The 22,751-nt window shown below is 38.8% G+C and overlaps 1 protein-coding gene across 2 annotated transcripts in view; it reads right to left on the reverse strand.

Annotated features, from left to right (window-relative positions):
* KIAA1958 (KIAA1958 ortholog) overlaps window positions 1–22,751 on the reverse strand; it is a 68,590-nt gene that overhangs the window by 3,821 nt on the left and 42,018 nt on the right. Inside the window, exon 3 of one of the 2 annotated variants that reach the window (XM_075208542.1) lies at window positions 1,312–1,484. In XM_075208542.1, coding sequence (XP_075064643.1) covers window positions 1,312–1,484 — 173 coding nt within the window. Of the gene's footprint in view, window positions 1–1,311; window positions 1,485–7,270; window positions 10,645–22,751 lie in introns of those variants that run through there. The other variant, XM_075208533.1, reaches the window with a different exon arrangement.

The raw sequence follows: 22,751 nt of genomic DNA on the forward strand, positions 1-22,751 counted from the left end.
ATAGACACTATGGGCTGGTTTAATTACACAGTGCTATATGCACAAATGTTATGTAACCCATTGTCACCAACCTGATAATTTTCTGAACAGCAACATAAAAAGTGTCATTGAATGTGAATGGTTGCTATGGGTTACATGAGATTTGTGCACACACTCCATATATATAGGACACTTTCCACTCAAGAAAACACACACTGTGTAGCGGTTGGTGATTCAGTCATAGAACTACAATAAACTCTCTCTATCTGTGTGCGCCGTAGCACTACATTTTGTAGTGTTGGTCAATAATGACCTATTTATAAGTCAAGTCCTGGGGTATACAAAAAAGCAAAAATAAATAACCAATGTGGCAATATTTATATGTTGTAGTGTAAATTACATTAATAGACATGTTCATGTTAGCCGTGCCATTTCAGCTGCCACTTAGGCAAAAGGCTTGCTCTTGATAACATCTAATGTTCACAATAAATATTGTGAATATACTGGTCATTATCAGTAATTGTTAGAATACCTCACATCAGTTCTTATTTTGGGTTGACTGTATTGCAGGCCTGCCCAACATGTGGCTCTCCAGATGTTGTGAAACTACAAGTACCAGCATGCTTTGCCAGTATATAGCCACCTGATAGCTGACAGGGCATTCTGGGACTTATAGTTTCACCTGATGAGCCACAGGTTGGCTAGACCTGCTGTAGTGATTCTTGGACCGAAATGGGCAGAGCCTATCAAAAATAGGGTGTGGCCATTATTGGGGCTTTGTATGGGTGGATCACATACCTCCTAACATTTGTCTACACAAAAGGTAGGTGTTCCAACTTTGTTTTCTTTCAGATTTTTGGAAATATGGAATAGAGCAGATTAGAAGTCCCTAAATACACAATAAATTGAATTGTTTTCTTGTACATTTAAGAAGAAAAAAAAATTACTAAATGTAAAGCAGAAATGATCTCAGCACTATGTGGCCACACCCAAAAGGTTTGCTATGTTTTTTTTCAGCCCTATTAATATTGGCACAATAATGGGCAGTAAAGACAATGGAAGCAGCCATTTTATAAGGTGGAGCAATATTCATGACAAGGCAATGCTACAAACATCACTGTGGCATGAGGCACACCGTTTGGCTGCCTCCACAACAATTCTTGTGACCTCCTAGGCTGAACAGTTTGGATTTGGCCCACAAAATGGCTGCCTCTGAGGTGCTAAGTTGATGAGTATACTTTAATAACAACAATATTGCTAAGCTGTTACTAAACTACTGCTCATGGTACAACATTTCAAGGTCTTTGGTGAGTAAACAAAATGTATTATTACCTTGGTGAAGTCCATGCAGTCTTTAAGCCCTCTTGTCATGCACCAGTACCTCCACACATTTAAAGCATACAAGGTGGCTTTAGTTGTGTTTGAGCTCACTGCGCTGATACATAGATCTTTAAGGTCATCATGAAAATGAAAGATGGGGAACCTATTCAGCTTGGTTGAGTATGCTGCAATAAACAAATGCATACATTTAATAAACAACATTTATATATATATATGTAAATTTGTTTATAACAAACAGAAGGAAGAAAAAACAACACAACATGTTAGTAGCAGGTGGACCACAAATCCATGTTTTGTGCACATTATTAATGTGCTCCTAAATAATTTAATATAAGAATGTTACAATTAAAATTTAGCTGGACATTACATTGATATATCACTTATTTTCTTAAATAACTGCTGTGAATAGGTCCGTTTTACATTTGTGATCTCACAAAAACTACTTTTGCTGCCTGTGACTGAAGCAGACAGCTTTGCCTGTGAAAATGACAGCCTTGAGAGTGCACTGCATTTGGCTGGGCGGATGGATCAAGGAAGGCCGGAGGTGTTTCCACACATACATTCTTTCTACTTTGACACAATGTAGACTTACTAAGCTCCTTAGCCTCTTTACATTATTAATAGGCTGGTTTCAGGATTCAAACGTAACAATTTAACTAAAAGGTTAAAACGGTCACGTCTGAAATAGAAGCGTGACAACTTTATATACGGTGGGAAGTTTATATACTGTGGGCTTTAATGAGGGATGCGGCCTTAATTACACAGCATGGATGTGTATAGACGCGACTTTGAATATGTACATCTATAGTAGATGGGCAGGACTCTTTCGGGTCATATCTATGCAACCAGGCTATAAATGGTCCTTGCTCTCCTGTACCTCTTTCCATTCACTATTCTCCTGGACACTAGTGCACTCCTCAGTAAATGGATTTAAGGTTATGGGTCCTTTTATGATGCAATCACTGTGTGCCACCTCCTGCATCAGTGATTAGTGGGCCAGGGATACCGAGATGTACAGGACAGGGAGGAGAGCTACACCAGGAGCTGAGGATGGAGGTCAAGGTTACTTTCTCACCACTACTGGCAAAATTCGGAGAGAAATGTATACAGGATTGGAAGAGGAAAGTCAACAATAGGAAGTCAACAGTAGCAGGTTGGTTAGTAGCATCCCATTAAGAAACCATATCCCACTGCATAATAACACATACACTACACTGAAGGCTATGGCTGGTACATCAGTCAAATAGTATGGCAGCTGCTGCTCATGTTAAAATGTAACTATACAAAATAGAGAAAATTACATGGAGAAACAATAATTATAAATGACGTATACATCCCATTTCAAATAAACTTTTCATCCCACTGAAAGCACATACTTCAGCCACTCTACCACGATCAACTTGACCATCACTTAAGGGTCATTTGCAAAAATTGAGGTAACTGAGGTAAAACGACCATTTTACACCATTCACATGCAAACACAAGTTTTGTATTGAGGGACACACCTTTTAAATGAGCTTCAAACTGACAGGACTTTTATTGCATCCTTAGAGGTGGTAAAGATTGGGTGCCAACCTATACTTTCCAAAAGGATGTTTTGCACCACCCCAGCACACTTTATACAAGAAAGCACATTTTTATATAATAAACACATTAAAATTTACAATGTAATGTGTGGGCTGTGCAAAAGTTCAGTTCTCTGTAGTTTTGTGTGGAGACAATGACCTAGGGCAGTGATGGCTAACCTGTGACACTCCAGATGTTGTGAACCTACAAGTCCCAGCATGCTCTGCCAGCTATCAGCTAGTTATCTACTGGCAAAGCATGCTGGGGCTTGTAGTTTCACAACATCTGGAGTGTCACAGGTTAGCCATCATTGTCCTAGTACAATGTGTGGGATCACTGCAACTTTAATCTATGGGGGCACACTGGGAAAGGAAGTGAAGGGGGGTCTTTGGGGCATTCTACCAACTCAGTCTCGGGTACCAAAAAAGCTTGATCCGCTAGTGACTACATCCACCACACACATCTAGAAGTAGTACAGTCCTTCATCGAGCAGAGCTGTGATTTAACATATAGTCACTAATAAACAAATCTTTCTAGACATATTAACTAGGAGACTTTTGCGGTTGTGTGATGGCAAAATTTGTGAGCAATAAAGCGTTTAGCAAGATATAATGCTATTTATTTCCTTAGTAAACATAGTGCAGATGCCCTAGAAGAAAGCTGGCCCATAAGCCTCTTCATGTCATTTTTATTTATTTTTATTATTTATTTCCATGGAGATAAATTCCAGAGAGCCATTTTTGTCCCAAAATATGTTGTAAAGTTTAATTTTAAAATCTATTAATTCTGATTAAAGACATACCTACTTTTCTGACCATTGATTTTGTTCAAGGCATAAAACAATGTACTTTTATGAGAACTGTAGATACTTTTCTATATTCCATCAGCAGGTGGGGCTATTGAGCAAAACATTGATACCATGGCCAAATCTGATGTTAATATATTGACGTCTTCAAGTAAATATAAATTGGATAATGTAAATTAAGAGTGTGAGTATCCCAAAGTTCTTAAATGATGGAATGGCTCTGGGTACTTGGAGATCCATGTACTATGGCCTGATCAGTGAGAAACACAGTATAAGGGCTCTTTCACACCTTAAGAAATATATGGAAAGCACAATACAAATAGGTCATTTACAAGTCAATGGTGCAGTTTCCACCATTATGTTCTCAACTGTTAACTCCACATTTGAAATTTTGTAACATATCACAACCTATGTATCCCGGGTTAACGCACACTATCAGTAGTAGATTGTATTGGTAAAAGGCAATGCGGAAAAAGAACATAGAAAATACATTAAAAGTTCCTCATTTAAGCACACCTTAGTTTTCATGCATTTTTACCCATGTTCCCAGTACATCTGTGTGCATGAGCCTTCAATGACAGGATAACATCATATTAGCTTACACTCTCACAGCAGTCGCATGCAAACTAATGGTAAAAGCAGATATAGGGTGTCAGTGTGTGTCAATTATACAAAGATCAAATGGAGAGAATTCAGTGGAGGAAGTCTAATAACATATTATATAATCAAATCATTTGACAAAAAATAAATAAATCTTAAATTCTTTTTAAAATCTATTTACAGTACGCAAATCGCAAAAGGGTTTTGCATGCATCTTTAGATATTAATTACATAACACTCTAAGGGCTAGATTTACTAAGCTGCGGGTTTGAAAAAGTGGGGATGTTGCCTATAGCAACCAATCAGATTCTAGCTTTCATTTATTTAGTGCTTTCTACAAAATGACAGCTAGAAGTTGATTAGTTGCTATAGGCAACATCCCCACTTTTTCAAACCCGCAACTTAGTAAATCTAGTCCTAAGACTTATTTATTAACTTTGTATTTAGGTGCACGTATTTCATTTAACCACAGCAAGGATTTGATTGGTTGCAGCACGGTGGCTAAGTGGTTAGCACTTCTGCCTTACAGCACTGTGGTCATGAGTTCAATTCCCGACCATGGCTTTATCTGTAAGGAGTTTGTATGTTCTCCCTGTGTTTGTGTGGGTTTCCTTCGGGTGCTCCGGTTTCCTCCCACACTCCAAAAACATACTGGTAGGTCAATTGGCTGCTAACAAACTTGACCCTAGTCTGTCTGTCTATCTGTGTGTGTTAGGGAATTTAGACTGTAAGCCTCAACGGGGCAGGGACTGATGTGAGTGAGTTCTCTGTATAGCGCTGCGGAATTAGTGGCGCTATATAAATAAATGGTGACAATGATGATGATACTATGGTGTAATGTACAGTTTACACCTAAATGTATTTAATCAAAGAAAGAGACACCTATCTGTAATAACATATCAGCAGTCATTTACAAAATGAAACAAAAAGTTTTAACAGACAAATCTGACAATAATGCAGGAATGACCTGGGGGCCACAGGTGAAAGCTTGGAGGGCCACCTATTATTATTGACCATAACTGCTGTAGATGGTTGAGATCAGAAGTCTTTCAGCAAAGTTGATCATACACATTTCAGACCAAGCAACCAGATTTGACACCAATTTGGCCACCCATATAGGATGAATCTAAAGCCAAACGGACTTTCCAAATAGATGCTTGAGCAACTAAAGTCCATTGAAAAGATTTAGGATTAGTCTGAGCGCAAATTTCTGATTATAATCATTACCTGAAGCAGAGAGCTGGCTTGTGCTGTAGCTCACTGCACTGGAAGATTCACTCCGTTCAGTCTTCTTCAATAGAGCTCTACACAGTTCTATTGAAGAGAATGGACAGATTGAAGACCTTGGCTTTGCGCTCCAAATTCTTTACAGTGAACATGAAGTAGCAATGATGAGATCCAGCACCCATCTTGAGGTGCTGGGGAGATTCCTCCTGTATGAGTGAGCACATTTTAGTAAGAAAAAGGACACCCCCCTTGAAGTCCTGTTTGATTATGGGAACTTTCAAATATATATTTGTGAATGTCACAAAATGACCCTTCATACTGGAAAAACTTGTCATTTTGGTTAATCAGACGGGTGCACAGACATTTCAGGATACACACAATATTTGTATGTAAACACTTGGCTTTCTGGACAAAAGACACCCGCTGTGACAAGAACATAATGTTCACACAAGTATTTATGCTATCTTTGCTTGTGTCAAAAGCATCTTAAAGCTTATAATTCAATGATGTGAGTAACAACTTGGTGATTATTGAGGCAAAAGATAATAAAATCTTAAAACAACAAATATTGAGACACTATCTTTAAAATTGGACAACTGCATTTAGATATAAAGTGAGGAGGTTATATCAGCTTACTTTAGCTATAGTGGTGCTATACTTCACCACTGGCTGCCCGCACCTCTACAACATAGCTCTGTTGGAGTGGTGCAGGCTCATGAACTGTTTTATAGACACAAATACCACTCCCTCCATTCTGAGTTTACAGTGAAAATTACTTTTAATACGTTTTTTTTTTCATGATCAAATTTGCCAATGACGACCCTTACTGTATGCCATATTTTTTCCACCTGCTATTATAGGCAGGTTCATTCTACCATAACTGGTCATGTAGGAAGGTGAGACCATGTTTAAGTGAGGTTCTGTCTTTACACAGACAATTCATGGAGTCCATTTCTTTCTAGATTCCAGGTTATAATATTAGATAATTCAGGACTGAAGATCTCCACTGGAGGGTTTTTATCTTGTGATGGCCAGAAAGGTTCATCTAAAATGTTTGTTTCATCAGTTATCCACTGATAAGATCAGCATCCAGGTCATCTTTTTGTCTGATATTTATGGCCTGCAGGATATTACTTTCTGGACAAATATGTATTGTATTTCTAGGACTAAGCTTCCTTAACTAATTAAGATTGGTGTACAGGTCCCTTCTTTATTCTGTAAGCAGTTATTACTCAATTACTAGGAGAGTGGTTTGTACTTGAATTGCTAATATCTGCAGATTTTGGCCATTTTCAATGGTTTACTTTAGGACCAAGAAGGCAGCAATATCGCTGGTGATATTCACGTGTGGACCTAAGATAAGAGTAACGGCTGAGAAAATAAATAAATAATAATTTGGCCATAAATCTTACCCTTTTCTGGTCTGTCTGTAAATACAGTTGGCAGATGACTGCTATCTGCTGACCGTACTAAATCTGCAATGTGATTCAGTCACTTGGCCTGTGTAACAAATGACCAAACCTACCCAATCGGCCACCCACGTGTGTCAGACCATAATTATTTTCTCAGGACTGATTACACTAGTATCGTAATTTATTCTTTCACACCATTATGTTGACTTTTGCATTTATTTTAAATGGGAACAGTGTGTGTCAGTTAATGCCTCAAAACATTTTGTATGAATAAGGCAAAAGTAAAAAAATAATATCTAGCAATATATAAAAAAAAAAAGACATTTTACATTTTTTCAACATAGGTGGTGTTTTATACAGGAAGATCTTTTATATATCTTTGCAGCAGTACTGAGAACACATCAAAGGAACATTACAGAATACACTGGCTGTGATTTATTAACATGGTGCAAAAGTGAGTATATGCAGTAACCCATTTCAATAACCATTGATCAATGTAGAGCATGTTCATTAGTAAATCACTTACAATGTGGGCCACTTACTAACATGTAATTCACAGCGATCACTTATCTGTGCTGCCCAAGTTAGATTGATTGTCAAAAGTCTGATTTATTGCTCAAATGCAGCCAAGTCAGTAAATGATCCTAATAGCTTGAACTCAAGGGTACATACAGTGTGAAATACCTTAAACAGAGTCATTGTATGGGAACTGTTACATATATACTTATGGATATTCCAAATTACTTCTGAATATCTTCCCTGGTATAGATCAGAAATACATAAAAGTATGTGTAATATTTCAGCTTCAAACCACAGTACCACCAGCAACCATTAAACATATATATTGTACAAAGTAGCTAGTAGACTATTCTAGAACATAATGCATACAGTATATATGGTACAATTGTCATGCCCACTTGACATTGTACGTGTTTGTGGGATCAGAGAAAAGGTAAAAGGTGGGATAGTTCTGATTTAATGCATCACTGTACTGTAAATTGTTACATTGGAATACCCCTTGTATTTGCCTCTGCTTACATAACGCAAGATATTTCATGCTGCATGTACACTTTCTATGTAGCTCCACTCCATGCTAGCTTTTATATTATTTTAGTCTTTTTTCTTTAAAGCTGCACTACCACCTATGAATTTGTGGAGCGGTTTTCATTACTCGTTTTAAAGTCTGGGACGAAAACCAGGGTTGCGACACACTGCGGTCACATGATAAAGTGGCCTCTTAAGTGGTAGTGCAGCCCTAACATATGATTTTTTACAGTATTCTTCAATATCTCACAGACAGTCTGGTGGGGACACAGACAATGATTTTCCTGTTTATCAACCTCAACTCAAACATATAAAATTCTGATAAATGCGCCAAACTTTATATTATGGATTTGGTAAGGTTACAAATTGGTATTTTAGGTTTTTCATACCACAAATATAAACACAATTTTTTTTTATTATTAATTTTATGCAGGACTGCTGATATTCATTTCATTATAAATTGTCATAAATGCCACATTAAAAATAGGTAATGAACTTCAAATATGTTGTGAATGTTTGGTGCAGAACCAATGCACAGTCTGCTTTTAGCTTTATTAAAATAATTAAATAAAAAGTAGGAGTCTCACTTTGTGTGTTTTTTTTTTTAATAAATTATAGTTTCGCCTCACCTTGACTACCTGCCTCCTAAATACTGCAGTTTCTAACAAGTTTATATGACATATGAAAGAAAGAACAAAGTTCAACAGTGAACACATCACAGAAGAGACTTAAAATCACACCAAAAATATGCAGATTTTCTTCTGTATTTTGAGGTCAAAAACATAACATTTCAGTAGATTTACATGCCTCGGTGATCGCAGGTTCATGAATGACACAAATATATGCAGCTGTGGCCTGGCTCGGGCTCACAACAGTGCGGGTGCGTTGGAGAACAGTCTTTATTATGCCATGAACACCATTGCATATTGCTATAAATTATCACTTGCCCCAGTGCTACGTTTGTACAAATCCTACACATGTCCAAAAATAAAATAATATTAATTAAAAAAGTTAAAATACAACTATCTCCATGATTCAGTCCATCAAAGGCATTACATAGAGAAAGCTAAAGTTGCTTAATTTAATCAAGTGCAGAAGACAAAAAGGCCGCTATACATACTTCTATATCAGTACCGATTCATTGTTTCAGGTGAGGCAGGCATTCGGGAACTATAAGGCTGCAATGTGAGCCTACTTCAGTCACTTCAAGGATTAGATATTAAAATGATAGCACCCTTATTTGACAAGGTAGCCTTTTTGCTGTGACACCAGTCAAGGCATATGTATTACTTGTTTGTGAAAGAAAACAGTCCTTGAAAATTATTCTTTCCAGCTTTTACACTTTTTTCAGCTATGTGTTGTCTTTTGTCAAGGCTACAACATGCATTTTGGTTGAACACTACAGTATAAATACTATTCTAGGTGCAATACGAAAACTAGGTCTATTAACAGATCTGTAAAGAAAAAAAGAAAAAATATAAATAATTACTTATTTCAATTTTTGTTTCTAAAGTGAGTGAACAAGAGGGAACAGGCTTGCCAAACATACAATCACAGTTTAATTTTAGCACTAGTCTAAAGTCCTAAGTAGACCTTGGAGCTATCCTTTCACTGCCATCTTTCAGGCTGTGTCTGACGAAGAGTCATAAGAGGCTGAAACAATAAAGTTTCCAGGCCCAGAGTGACTTGCCATAGACTGGGCAGCTTGCTGGCTCAAATTGTTACAGATCAGCACTAATTGATTGCTTTGGGCTTCCGACAGCGTACTACAACTCTGGTATACACTAAAGTTGGTTTTCCTTCCAGGTATATTACCCTTCTCACACATTGTTTTCACCATTTTGGCCAGTTTGTTTTTGCCAAGAGCCTGGCAGTTATACCAGTGAAGAGCAGCTAGGTTAACAACAGGTTTGATGGATAAATAGAAAGGAGCATCTTCATAGCGCATAGCTGGAGGTCGCCTCTGTGCATATTCCTTGTAGTCTTGCACAGGGCAGGTTTGTGGAGAATGTGGTGTGGCGTAAACCCTGCATTCTGTCCCTGCTCTCTTGATCTTAATATCAGGGCTTTCCTGTCCCATCCACTCAAGAAACTCCAATCCAGTCTCCAATATTCGAAGTCTGACATCTCCCCACTTAAGTGTAGAACCATGAAAGCCAGTACAATGTCCAAAAGCTTTGGTGTTATTTAACCAAACAAGATTCAGTAGACCTTCAGGATTGTAGCGACTCAGGAGGCCCCTCTTTCGAAGGATGAGCTCATCAGCAAAAGTAAGCTTCATGGACTTGTGTGGCTTGTTTCCTTTTCCTTTACACCTCAGTTCAAGTTGCTTTTGTTTTAAAGCGTCTTGTGACCTTTTAAACTCTTTGTCTCTGGTAATGCTATAACTGTACCTGTGTTCCTTCAGATAACGTTCCAGACCACACTGATAATTGGCCAAACTGTTAGGCTCATATTCAGATCCATCTTTCTGCCTGGCATCCACAAAGAAAGAAGCCAAGTAGTCATCTAGTTCTTTGCAAGGAATCATGTAAATTTCTCTGATCTCCATGGGGTATTTGGAGATAATGAACTCCCTGAAGTTGCGCAGAGCTGTTTGCGTGCTACGAATGGTTTTCTCATTCTGTTCTCGGTTCAGCTCAGCAGCCATCTCATCTTCGTCTAAAGAGACTGTAACAGGGGTAAGAGGGATAGAAATAAACGGGGGACAGGAGAAGTGGTAAAAAAAATGGAGAAATATAAAAAAAATGGTGAGACAAAAGAAACAAAAAATATATAAAGACATGAGTAAAAATAAAGGGTAATGTAATAAAGAAAGTATATGGAAACAGGAATGAAACAAAGGGGAGAAGGGGTGGAGAAGAAAGAAAATAGGATGGTGAATTTCAGTGTACAATTGTCATCATATCTGTTGTAATTAAAGCAAAAAATAAATATATCACATTTTGGAACATTATTACATACCTGTTTGGACAGCCAACTTCTGTAGTTTCACAAATGATGTACTAGAGCATGACAAAAAAAAAGAATTCAGTAAAAAGTTCTTCGTGTCACTAGGCACTTCTAGTGCATGTAGATTGGCAGAAAAAAAAATGTGAGTTTGGAGATAATCTTCATTTTTGGTGGGGAGAGTGAGATATAAGCTTTTACTCTTTATCCCACTGCTTCTTGTGTGTCAAATGAATTGCTAAGCCCATTTGTATGTGCTCCATTTGTGAAACCAGAGGTTGTACTGGTTCCATTTCATTAATTTCAGCTTTCAATGTCTAGTTCACTTTCATAAATGATGATTATAAAGCAATATGCTAAAGCTATCCAAATGCAGCTTACACAAAAACCGAATGACCAACCATTAGTAAGTAAAATATCTAAAATCTAAAGGGACAATAATGCTCAAATGTATGATTTATTGGTAAAAATAACTATGGTTAAAAGCCTGCCCCGCTGTTTTTGTGTCATTGACAGCCAGTATAGCGGACAATAGATATAATAAACTTGTTCTTCATGAAACATCTCTTTGTTAAACTATGTTTTTATATGAAAGTGAATAATTTTGAGCATTAGAGTTCCTTGGAGTAAAGAGAAAACCAATCCAGCAATAGTGATTAATAATACAAAAAGTGTGCGAGATAAACTTTACGTCTCATTGTACTGCTACAGTAGCACCTTCTTTATGACTTTAGTTCATGACATTGGTATTACATATATTAAGAATGCCTAAGACCACATTTCACTGTATCTTTCTTTTTACAGCATTTAATGAACAAAAATAATTCAGTTGCATCCTATGCGAAGAGCTCATACTTTGCGTAATTAGTGACAGTATCAATTTATTTTATAAAACTTATACTAGAATAATGTTTTAATAACACTTTTTTTTTTCTTTTTTAAAAAGACAAGGGGGTTGTTTTAGCAATTACCAGAAAACTGTAGTGGATAAAGTAATACTGTGCCACAATAACCCTCATGATCATGGCAGGTTGTACCCCAACACTATCCAGATGGAAATTTCCAGCCTGGGTCGGGTTTTCACTATGACAATGGGACCTCATATTTGTGGTATCCTTCTTATTAGTGGCAAATGTTGTAATTATTTATGCACAGAGCTTTCCCATGTATTTTAATGTGGTTTCTACATGTAGGGCACACATTGGAAATGCTATTGAAATGAATAGGTTATTGAAATGAATGGGAAAGGCTTTGTAGCATTTGCGTTCTGGAAGAAGTTACAAATGATGCGAATGTGTCAAGCACATATCAACTACATGTGAACAGTATATACATGCTTTATATGTATTTTCACAAGCTATTTGCACTTGCATGTATAAAGTAAGGACCCTAATAAATTTAGATTAATGGGAGCCCCAAGATATATACGTTATGCACTGCCAAGAAGGATTACATAATCTACTTATGAAACATGTTAAGAATAGAAAAAACATTACAATTCTTATTTTAACAAAATGATAAATCCTTGTGTTAGGAATAAGCACACATTACTAAAATGAATTATTCAGTGTCTTATTTTCTTGTAGATCTATTATTTCCAGATGACTAATGTTATTTGCTGCACAAATGAGACCTGCCTGTTGTAGATCTGTCAAGGACACTAGCTAATTAGGTGGCTGGGTGGAACTTATCTCAACTCTGTAACCTTATCTGCACCTTCTTACCTAGTGCTCATTACATTAAGTGATCATTTGCTCTTCGTTATACAACAGTTCATTAGGTGCATATGCCTTTTTAATGTCTACTTGAATCGTCTTTCTGGAGTATAGACAGTCTACATAAGAAATAGACTCACAAACCATTTAAAGTAAACTCCATTTTTACCTACAGATGGGCTCACAATATGGAGCTAGCAATGCCTTTAATATTCTAAAAGAGATTATGAATGTTCAATAAAGCATATGATATCTACACAGAGAATACCATGGGTTTTCTCTAGCTGCTTCAAAATTCCTCCCATGGCACAAAGAAATGCTGTTAATAAACGGAATAAATTGGCGTGCATGTGTGTGTTCCTTTGAGGAAGAGAGACAGACATGATGCTGGAAGAGACATAGGACAGTTCTGCAAACTATGCTGGCGCTATGTAAACAAAAGATCAGTATAGATGCAGGCTGTAATGTAACAGTGCCACAATAGACAAATTTCCTCACAAATGATAGAATATTTGCTTCCCTATAGCCATCAATGACTCTTGAACATAGCATCTATTATACAGGAGTATGTGTTTCTTTTATTTAGAGAACAGACCATAAACAATAACATATAGCAATTCTCCAATACAGTGTCCTTTACACAGGAATTATGTTTAGGGTAAATTTGCTCTATATATTGTAGTTTATTTATCAGCGTATTTGCAATGAATTCGAAAATACTGCTATATTAATAACACTGCCATTATACAGGGTGATTCAAAAGTCGCAGTACACCCTTTTATTTCAAAAACTCTACAGGAAATTGGGAAACCTGAATACTCCAGTAAGGTATGGGTGATGTGGTCTATCTTTTACGGTATGTACCAAACATGGGCGCCATCTTGAAATCGGCCAATCGGCCCAATTCCTGTAGAGTTTTTGAAATAAAAGGGTGTACTGCGACTTTTGAATCACCCTGTATAATGAATTATTCAAAGTTCTGATAAATGAATTTTAAGAAACTATATCTGCCCAACACTTGGAATATATCCACATAGGCACTTCAACTGAAATTCCAGGTTAAGGACATCTCCAGTACAAACATATGAAACAATGTCTTTTGACATTGTGAAAATCTCTGTACTCCCTTGTACACCTAATTTGACCTGTCGCCTTGTCTTGTAGTTCATTTAAATTATATCAGTTTCAAGTATCTCCCTTACTGGATCTATTCTATTGATGTCCTTCTGTAATAAAGAAAAGTAGGAACATCTGACCGCCCCCCAATTTTCCATTACACAGCCTAGTTCTTGCACACTTTTCAACTCATGTTTGTATGGGGGTTTCCTCGGGGAGCACCCTTCGTACTGCTTACAAAAAATCATAAAAAGTCCATGAATGTAATGTACAATAAAGTACACCTCTGTAACTAATCATAATTAGATCCGATAATAAGGTAGAAATTGTTAATTTTGCAGCAAGAATATTAGCATTTTTAATTTAACTAACCACAAATGCATAATTGTGCATAGCACAGAGCATGTAACATTTAAATGTCAGATATGTTGCCACTTTGTGCTTTGCAATGCAATAGATAATCACATTCATGGAGTTTGCTCTTTGCCTGCCTCAATAATATATTTTGTTCTGGCCAGGGCCCAGATTGTGTCATATTACCCCCAATGACAGTACACATATCCTTTACCATTAGTTTGCATTGTGAGGGGATTCATACCTCAATAAAACATGAGCTCATGGAAGAGACAATAGAGAAGATAAACAATAACATCTATAGTGAATGGTGAAGTATGCAGGCTTACTAGTATGCTATATAAACAAGATAATATCATGACATTTTTGTACATTCATCATCAAATAGAGGGTGGTAGGTAATTTCCTATGCTGCCCATTTTTGGTCAACCATTGACTAAAGTCAAAGGAAATATTGGTGTATAGCCACAAGAATTTATAGTTGAAGAAAGTTGAATATTTAAATTGACACACATCTTCATCAACTTAATATTTAGATTCACCTTTATAGAGGTTCCTTTGTTTGCACATAATTAACGGAATTGTTTGTAAATTCCACAATTTGGTGTTGTATAATATTTGAAACAGTGTGTTTGAGGTAGTTAACATGCAGACTTCTGCACCACTCCGAGAGCAATCCCTTTCAATTGATTTAACCCCTGACTAGTGTCTAATGCAAGGTACACACTACAGAAATTTCCACCAACTTTTTATGCTGAATGCATACACACTAGCCTTGTTTAGGACGATAAAGGGAAGAGCGGACGTCCCTTTAGCGACTTTTTACAGCCATCTTGCCGTGAGTAATGATTTTAATTTTGTACACACTGAAGCATCATTTGCGGGGCATGTAACGATATACCAAAGACATTAGCCTAAAGGGGCAGAGCTTTCACTATAGTTAACACCCAAAGCTGCATAAAAAGAGAAGGCAACACTGTCTCTTCATTCATTCATATAAAATAGAAGTTTAGTAACATACATAAAATTTAGAAAAACATTTAACTGCTAAAGTGCAATGCAATGTTCCCTAATAAGAATATCCTTTCGTATGTAATGGAATGATCCATTCTCAGCGTGCATCATCGCTGATTGGTCCACAGCAGAAACGAACGCCCATGTCTGAGTGTATAAAATGACAGAGGAACCTGTTTGGCGCAGAGGAGCGTGAGAAGATGGCGAGTGAGAAGGTATCAGTGGGGGTTGCAGGTGAGGAGAAGGTGTCAGTGGGGGTTGCAGCTATGGGGATGGAGACAGAGTCAGAGATGGTGCTGGAAGGGCCCAAAAATGTTGAAAAAGTTAAGGTGGGGGGTGGAGATGCTCAAGAAGAGCAAAGAGCAAATCCAAAGAGCCCAAGAGAGGTGGAGATGATGGTCAAAGTACTGGACCAGGACGACAACGACATTAAAAAAGGTCAGTAGCACATGTAGTGTACCTGCTTGAAGGACTTTATTTCATTCTAGTGTCACATAAAGCAATGTAAACTCCTAATTTGTAACCTAAGTTTTTTTTATATCAGAACGAAGAAATAACGGTGAGAAGGTGTGTTTAGATACCACTGATACCACTAATGTTACACCTGTTATCAAACAAGAAAAAATTGAAAAAGAAAAATATATAAAAGAAGTTCGACACGAAGGTATTTCAGTTAACATGCGTAGACAGCTAAATGCTTTGGGCACATACCTGTACCGTTATAATAATAACCAAAATGGCGCCTGTTTTCCATAATGTATGGTTAAGCCTGCTATTATTGCGATTTCGCCACAGGGACCAAAACATAAACTGATTTGTAGCAGTGTGCAAGGTGAGAAAATGAGAGTATTTCTGTCGTTGAATATAAAATTACAGATATAGAAGTTAAATGGTAAACATTTTTTATTTCCTTGTTTCGTAGATAAAGAAATCAAAGGGAATAGAAACCCAAGCGACATCAAGACCTGTTCTACCACAAACCAGTAGCACCTTTAAAAATACTAAAAATAATACTCTGCAGTACTCTGCGCTCTGATTGGTATGTGCTCGCTCACATCTCACGCGGATCTTTCAGACACCTGTGTGTGTAAAAAATTTTGTACTTTTTTTCCCTGCAATAAAAATGTTGCATGAACACTGTGTGGTTTATTCTGGGTATTTCACAAATATAAGTTAATAAAGGTTACTATAACTTTAATAGTTTATAAAGGTTAAAGTTTATAAAGGGTAAATATGAATACATTGCCAACATAGACGCAAAGGGTAATAACACACGTGCTTTATACAAGTGTCATGGTCTGCAGCCAGACAGGTGCAATATATATCTATACAAAACATGTACTGGGACAGACATCTAAAATTTACATACACACGCCCCCCAGGTCGAGGAAGTATCGGAGGATTGTTGTGGATCGGACCGAAGTTTATACACACTACACAACGGAAACGAGATTGGAATGAAAATATTAAACGATCCAACCAACCAAATGAGGCGACAATCGTCCATTTGGGCATACTCACTACACACACTGACCCGACTTTTGAACGAGCGGTCGTATGTCAGCTGATTGAGACGAAAACCGTGTAGTGCAGTGGTTCCCAAACTTTTGCAGTTCGCGGCACCCTTAGAGTCTCCAAATTTTTTCAAGGCTACCCCCCAAAATAATTATTGAGCAGTCCTGTTTTAGAAGTAGTTGGGTCAAAAAAATGTAATAAGTATTTAGGTCAGGACAGAAATACTTATTTAGTTGTATGCAAAAATGCCCCCTCTGCATCCAGACACACTGCCCTCTCACACTTCCCCCTCAGCCCTCTGTCACACTGTCCCCCCTCCTCTGCCCTCTCTCACGATGTCCCCCCCTCCTCTGCCCTCTGTCCCCCTCCACTGCCCCTCTCACGCTGTGACCTCCTCCTCTGCCCCTCTGTCTGCTCGCTGTCGCACTCCTGCCCCTCTGTCTGCCCGCTGTCACACTCCTGCCCCTCTGTCTGCCCCGCTGTCGCACTCCTGCCCCTCTGTCTGCTCCGCTGTCACACTCCTGCCCCTCTGTCTGCTCCGCTGTCGCACTCCTGCCACTCTGTCGGCCCCTCTGTCGCGAGCCAGCCATAGAAAAAACCAAAGAGCACATAAACTTACCAATCAGCGTGGCGCCGGAACCCAGCAGACTCCTCTCTCCCACAGCTGTCACTTACGTCGATATTCAGTGACAGCTGCGGGAGAGAGGAGTGTGCTGGGTCCCGGTGCCGCGCTGATTGGTAAGTTTATGTGCTCTTTGGTTTTTTTCTATGGCTGGCTCACGGCACCCCAGTGACAGCGCCGCGGCACCCCTTTGGGAACAGCCGGTGTAGTGTGTACCCAGTTTAACTTTATTTTTAGAATTTACAGATTATTGCTTTAACAGATTAAATTCTAGTGTAGCTGGGGAAAGACAGCAGTTAGGTTGGCACTCTTGAAGAGGTAAAGTAAGAAACTGAGATGTTTTACGCAATATATACTCTGCAAAGCATTTGCCACAATTTCACGCATTAACAGGATCAGACTCAAAAACAGAGATAAAACTTTGGCAAGCAAAGGCACGGTATCTGGGATACTAAGGAGGCATTCATTCATTTCTACAGTATTCATTAAGGCAGGTTAATAGCACAAACACATCATTATTTCAATTTAATTCTGTGCTGTCATCATCAAGCCAGTCCTGACCGTGGTACCAGGCTCATTTAATGACAATATGGATTGAACACATATTAATTATAAATCCAGTAAAAATGCTGAAAAATAAAGTACAGGACATTATCACTTTTCTACATTTAAAGTGAAAAACCCTGCAAAAAAACTTTTTTCTTCTTGTATACTCCCAGCGACAGAATAGGAGAACGTTGAAATCCCCCCCCTTCAGAGGCCAGCACCTGATTGTGAGAGAAACCTCAAATAACAAAACCATTTTATTCTACCTCCATTACCAGGAAACACCTCCACCTCTTGCAGTGCAGGGCTTCAGTAACAAATCCCAATGGGTATCATTACCATCTTCAGTCGAACGACTAATCATGTACATGCACACTAGGTTGATCAGGTAAAAAGCGGACCCTATTCAGGTCTTTTTACTAGAATAAAGGCAGCAGGGATTGTGACTGGTACATTATAGGACTAATCTGATGAAATCTTGCAGTTTATAAAGAGAGCCACATGCCAAACCCTCTGCGTTTAGTGTATCCTCAAAAAACCCAATCTTGACCCCACCTCTCTTGCTAATTATCGCCCTCTCTCTCTTCTCCCCTATGCCTCCAAATTACTTGAGCGGATTGTCTGCAACCGCCTAACCAGGCACCTCGCGGACAATTTCCTCCTTGACCCTCTCCAATCTGGCTACCGCCCCCTCCATTCTACCGAAACTGCCCTGGCCAAGATTACTCCTATCAGCCAAATCCAAGGGTCACTTCTCCGTACTCATCCTCATTGACCTCTCTGCAGCCTTTGACACAGTGGACCACCCCCTCCTGCTGCAAACTCTTCTCTCCCTCGGCCTCTCTGGTTCTGTCCTGGTTTGCCTCATACCTCGCTAATCGCTCCTTCTCTGTATCCACCTCTGGTTCTTCCTCCTCCCCTCTCCCAGTAGGAGTCCTGCAGGGCTCTGTTCTTGGCCCTCTACTCTTTTTTGCTCTACACTTCCTCCCTTGGTGCTCTCATCTCCTCCTTCGGTCTTCAGTATCACCTATATGCCGACGACATTTAACTCTATATCTCCTCTCCTGATCTTTCCTCCACCCTCCTCACTCGAGTATCCGACTGCCTCTCCGCTATCTCCTCCTGGATGTCCGAGTGCTTTCTCAAAATCAATATCTCTAAAACTGAACTCATTGTCTTTCCTCCGCCCAGACTCCCATCCCACGATGACCTCTCTATTGTCATCAACAACACCACCATCTCCTCTGTCATCCAACTCCGCTGCCTGGGTGTCACCTCGACTCCTTTCTCTCTTTTGCCCCCCACATTCATTCCCTTGCCCAAGCCTGTCACTTCCAACCACGCAACATCGCCCGCATCCGTCCTTTTCTCTCTCAGGATGCTACCAAAACTATCATCCACGCACTCATCATCTCCCGCCTTGATTATTGTAACCTCCTCCTCACTGGCCTCCCCCACTCCCCCCTCCGCTCTATACTCAATGCGACCGCAAGATTCATCTTCCTCTCACGCCGCTCCTCCTCTGCCTCGCCTTACACTGGCTCCCCTTCCCCTACAGAATCCTTTTCAAACTCCTCACCACCACTTACAAGGCTCTCTCCAACTCTACTGCCCCTTATATCTCTAACCTCCTCTCCATTCACATTCCTGCCCACTCCCTGCGCTCGGCCAACGACCGCCGCCTCTCCTCCACCCTCATCATCTCTTCCCACTCCAGAATCCCAAGACTTTTCCTGTGCAACCCCCCTTCACTGGAACAACCTCCCTCGCTCCATCCGTCTCTCTCCTACTCTGTGCTCCTTCAAACGTGCACTCAAAACTCACCTCTTCCTCAAAGCCTACCAACCATCTACTTAACCCCCATCTCCTCCCTTTACTCGTCCTTCCTTCTCTCCTCGTGCCTGGTCTGTTTACCCTCCCTTAGGATGTAAGCTCGTATGAGCAGGGCCCCCTCCCCTCCTGTCTCCATACATGTTCTTCCGCTCCGTCTTTACTGCATATGACTAGCCGGAGTTTCTGAAGTATTGGTACTTTTTGTTCATTGTTCTGTATGGTTTTACCCTGTATAGTCTACTGTTAGTACTGTGTGCAGTGCTGCGGATACCTTGTGGTGCCTAACAAATAAATGATAATATGGCTTTCACTTAACTCTTCGGGACTTCATTAGAGGGAAGCTGCACATTCTAATCACCCTTAGAAAGCACATCTTTTGCTTTTAAAGTGTTCAGCCTAAGTGCACTCAATTTTATTGATGGTTTGGGGTAACAATGTTACCCCAGCAATATTTATCTCCAGAAGATGTACTCCGTTCTATTCTAGTTCCAGAGTCACGCAAAGATGACAACCTGGAGCCATTTCACAAAAGCATTCATTCATAAACCTACGCAACGGGTAAATGTTTAACCTAATAAAATAGTGAAGAAACCTTGACATGTAGTTAGACAAACCAAGAAGTTAGATTTACTAACCACACTAGAAAGTGGACAATGAAGCTTTAACCCACCCCCCATAATGTGCGCTATTACTATGTTGAAATTCCACTAAATGCACTAGGCAGGTGCTCTCCAGGAAGGAACAGTATACAAGTTAGACAATACAAACAAGGGGAGACTGGCATTAATGTAGCTTTGTAGAGGAATCTGAAGAATACACTACCAAAATGTATATTTACTGCTTATAGCACTGAAAAACAAAAAAGTAAGAGAGCTGATAAAGCGGGTTCAGATGTCAGCTTTTTTTACATGAAGGGAACATTATTTTGCATCACCCTTGTTTATGACAAAAAAACCCTCCAAAAAAACAATTATACTATGCAAGACTAAAGATATCTGCAATGTTTGACAAGGCTCTGACATAATAATGAGCATCAGCCAATCTCATCTTCACATGAGAGGATACATCAAACGCTATACTAGTTAATGTGCAAGATGCAGCAGCCAAGTCTGAAGCATCAATTACTACAGAGCTTGATGTACTGTGCACAGGGAGTCAGCAAAGATCCTTGTAAAAACGACACTGCCTCATTTGTAATCTACACAAATCCTGCTGGTTATAACCGCAAATAATATTCAAACAATACTGGATGCATTGCCAGTTCACATATTAATTGTAGATAAACTTAAGGAAAATATCCATATTTTATGCTGAACTTGCAAAATCATATACAAAATACAACTTTTGTATTTTATATAAAGTCAGCAAGGGATCATGGCATGTTGGATGAAGTGACAGTGTCTGATTAATGACAGATGGAACAAGCATTAAATTGCCAGACAGCATATTATGATCTAAATGCATTATAATGCCAGGTTTCAACTTTACATTGCAATATTATACTATTGTATGTATGCAGCATAAAGTATTCTAAAGTCCAGCTCCCTGTAAAAATATATATTCTATAATATATTCTATATAAACAGACAGAGTGCCCCCTCCACCTAAATGAACAAGCAGCACAGTGCTGTAGCCTGGGCTGGTCACTACTACAGTAAGGGCCAAGCATAAAGTCCCTTACAAAAGTGTCAACCAACCCCAGGCTATGCCAAGCTGGGATGGACACACTATAACAGAGACTCAGATTGGGGTCACCTTGTCATTGAGATAGCAACTCCAGCCTGCTAAGCCTAGAGTAATTTAACAGTGAAAAAAGTACAATCCACTACTGTGCTGCACAGCACTGGGGCTCATCCTGGCAGCTGTAGGTGGTGGTTGCCTATAGGTGGTTAGAACTAAAACTCCCAGCAAGCTATAGCAGGAACTATTGTGGAATGTGGTGCTTGTAGAACTATAAAGTATCAATATTCCCATCGCAGCCAGAGCAAGACTAAGCTTGTCAAACTACAAGCACCAACATGCCCTAAGAACTAGGGTCGCTGGAACATAGATCAACTAATGGGCCTCATTGGAAGAAAGAAAAACAAACAAAACCACACACCTTCTTACTAACAATTTATTAAAATAAAGAGACTCCAGAAAACACTCATTTACCATTTTATTAAACCGCCAAATCCAAAAATAGGAATCTTCTTCCTGAAGTAGTCCATAGGAAATCTTTATCGACACCATAATCCAAGATGAAATAAAAGAAGAAACCAATAAAGACTGCTGCTAAATGATGGAACTTAATGGGGCCAGATAAGCTCTGCATACAATGCATCTTTGTTCATAACCCATCCATACACCAACATCTACAATACAATGTAGTACAATATAACAGGATGCTTTCTATTTGAGAGCATTATTATGTGAATGACCATATTTTCCATACATACTGACAATTCCAAAAAATTGAATGGAGCTCGACAAGCCTTGTGACTTATCTAAATGTAGTGTTATGTTCTGTGTATGACGCATCTTTGTCCAGACACACTATGCAATGTAGTACAATATTACAGTATGTTTTCTGAGTAGTGTTATGAGTATGATGCATTTTTCATACCTATTGTATCCAACAGTATTATCTATTTAAAAAGCCATATAACCGTAAAATAAATATTCTAATGTCAAATAAAGACTCCATGATTACCAGGGTAATATGAATTAGGAACATTTAGTTCATGCATTATTAGTTTTATGGAAAAAAAACACAGGGTGTGATGCACACTTTAAACCTCAAATACTGCAGGTATGACTTTAAAACCCAAGTAGCATTGCTTATAATTACTTCCCCGATATCCTTTAACTTGCAATTGTTTGCAGCTAGAAGTTACCATGCAAATTTATTCAATTAGTTAACTGGGAAACAAATACAACATTGACTTGAGTATTCAAGGTAAATGATATGGGGGAGGGTGAATGTTTCCAACTGTGATTGGGATTGCTCTTGGAAACACACTTTTATACATAAAGGAACTGGTTTAGGGCTACTGTAGATATAAACATATACAGTGCTTTAACGCAACTGTGCTTTTGCTATACGGAGCATTCATTTTTCCTTAAACAGTATG

This window comes from Mixophyes fleayi, chromosome 1, assembly GCF_038048845.1.
Source record: "Mixophyes fleayi isolate aMixFle1 chromosome 1, aMixFle1.hap1, whole genome shotgun sequence".
In the NCBI taxonomy this organism is placed as follows: domain Eukaryota; kingdom Metazoa; phylum Chordata; class Amphibia; order Anura; family Limnodynastidae; genus Mixophyes; species Mixophyes fleayi.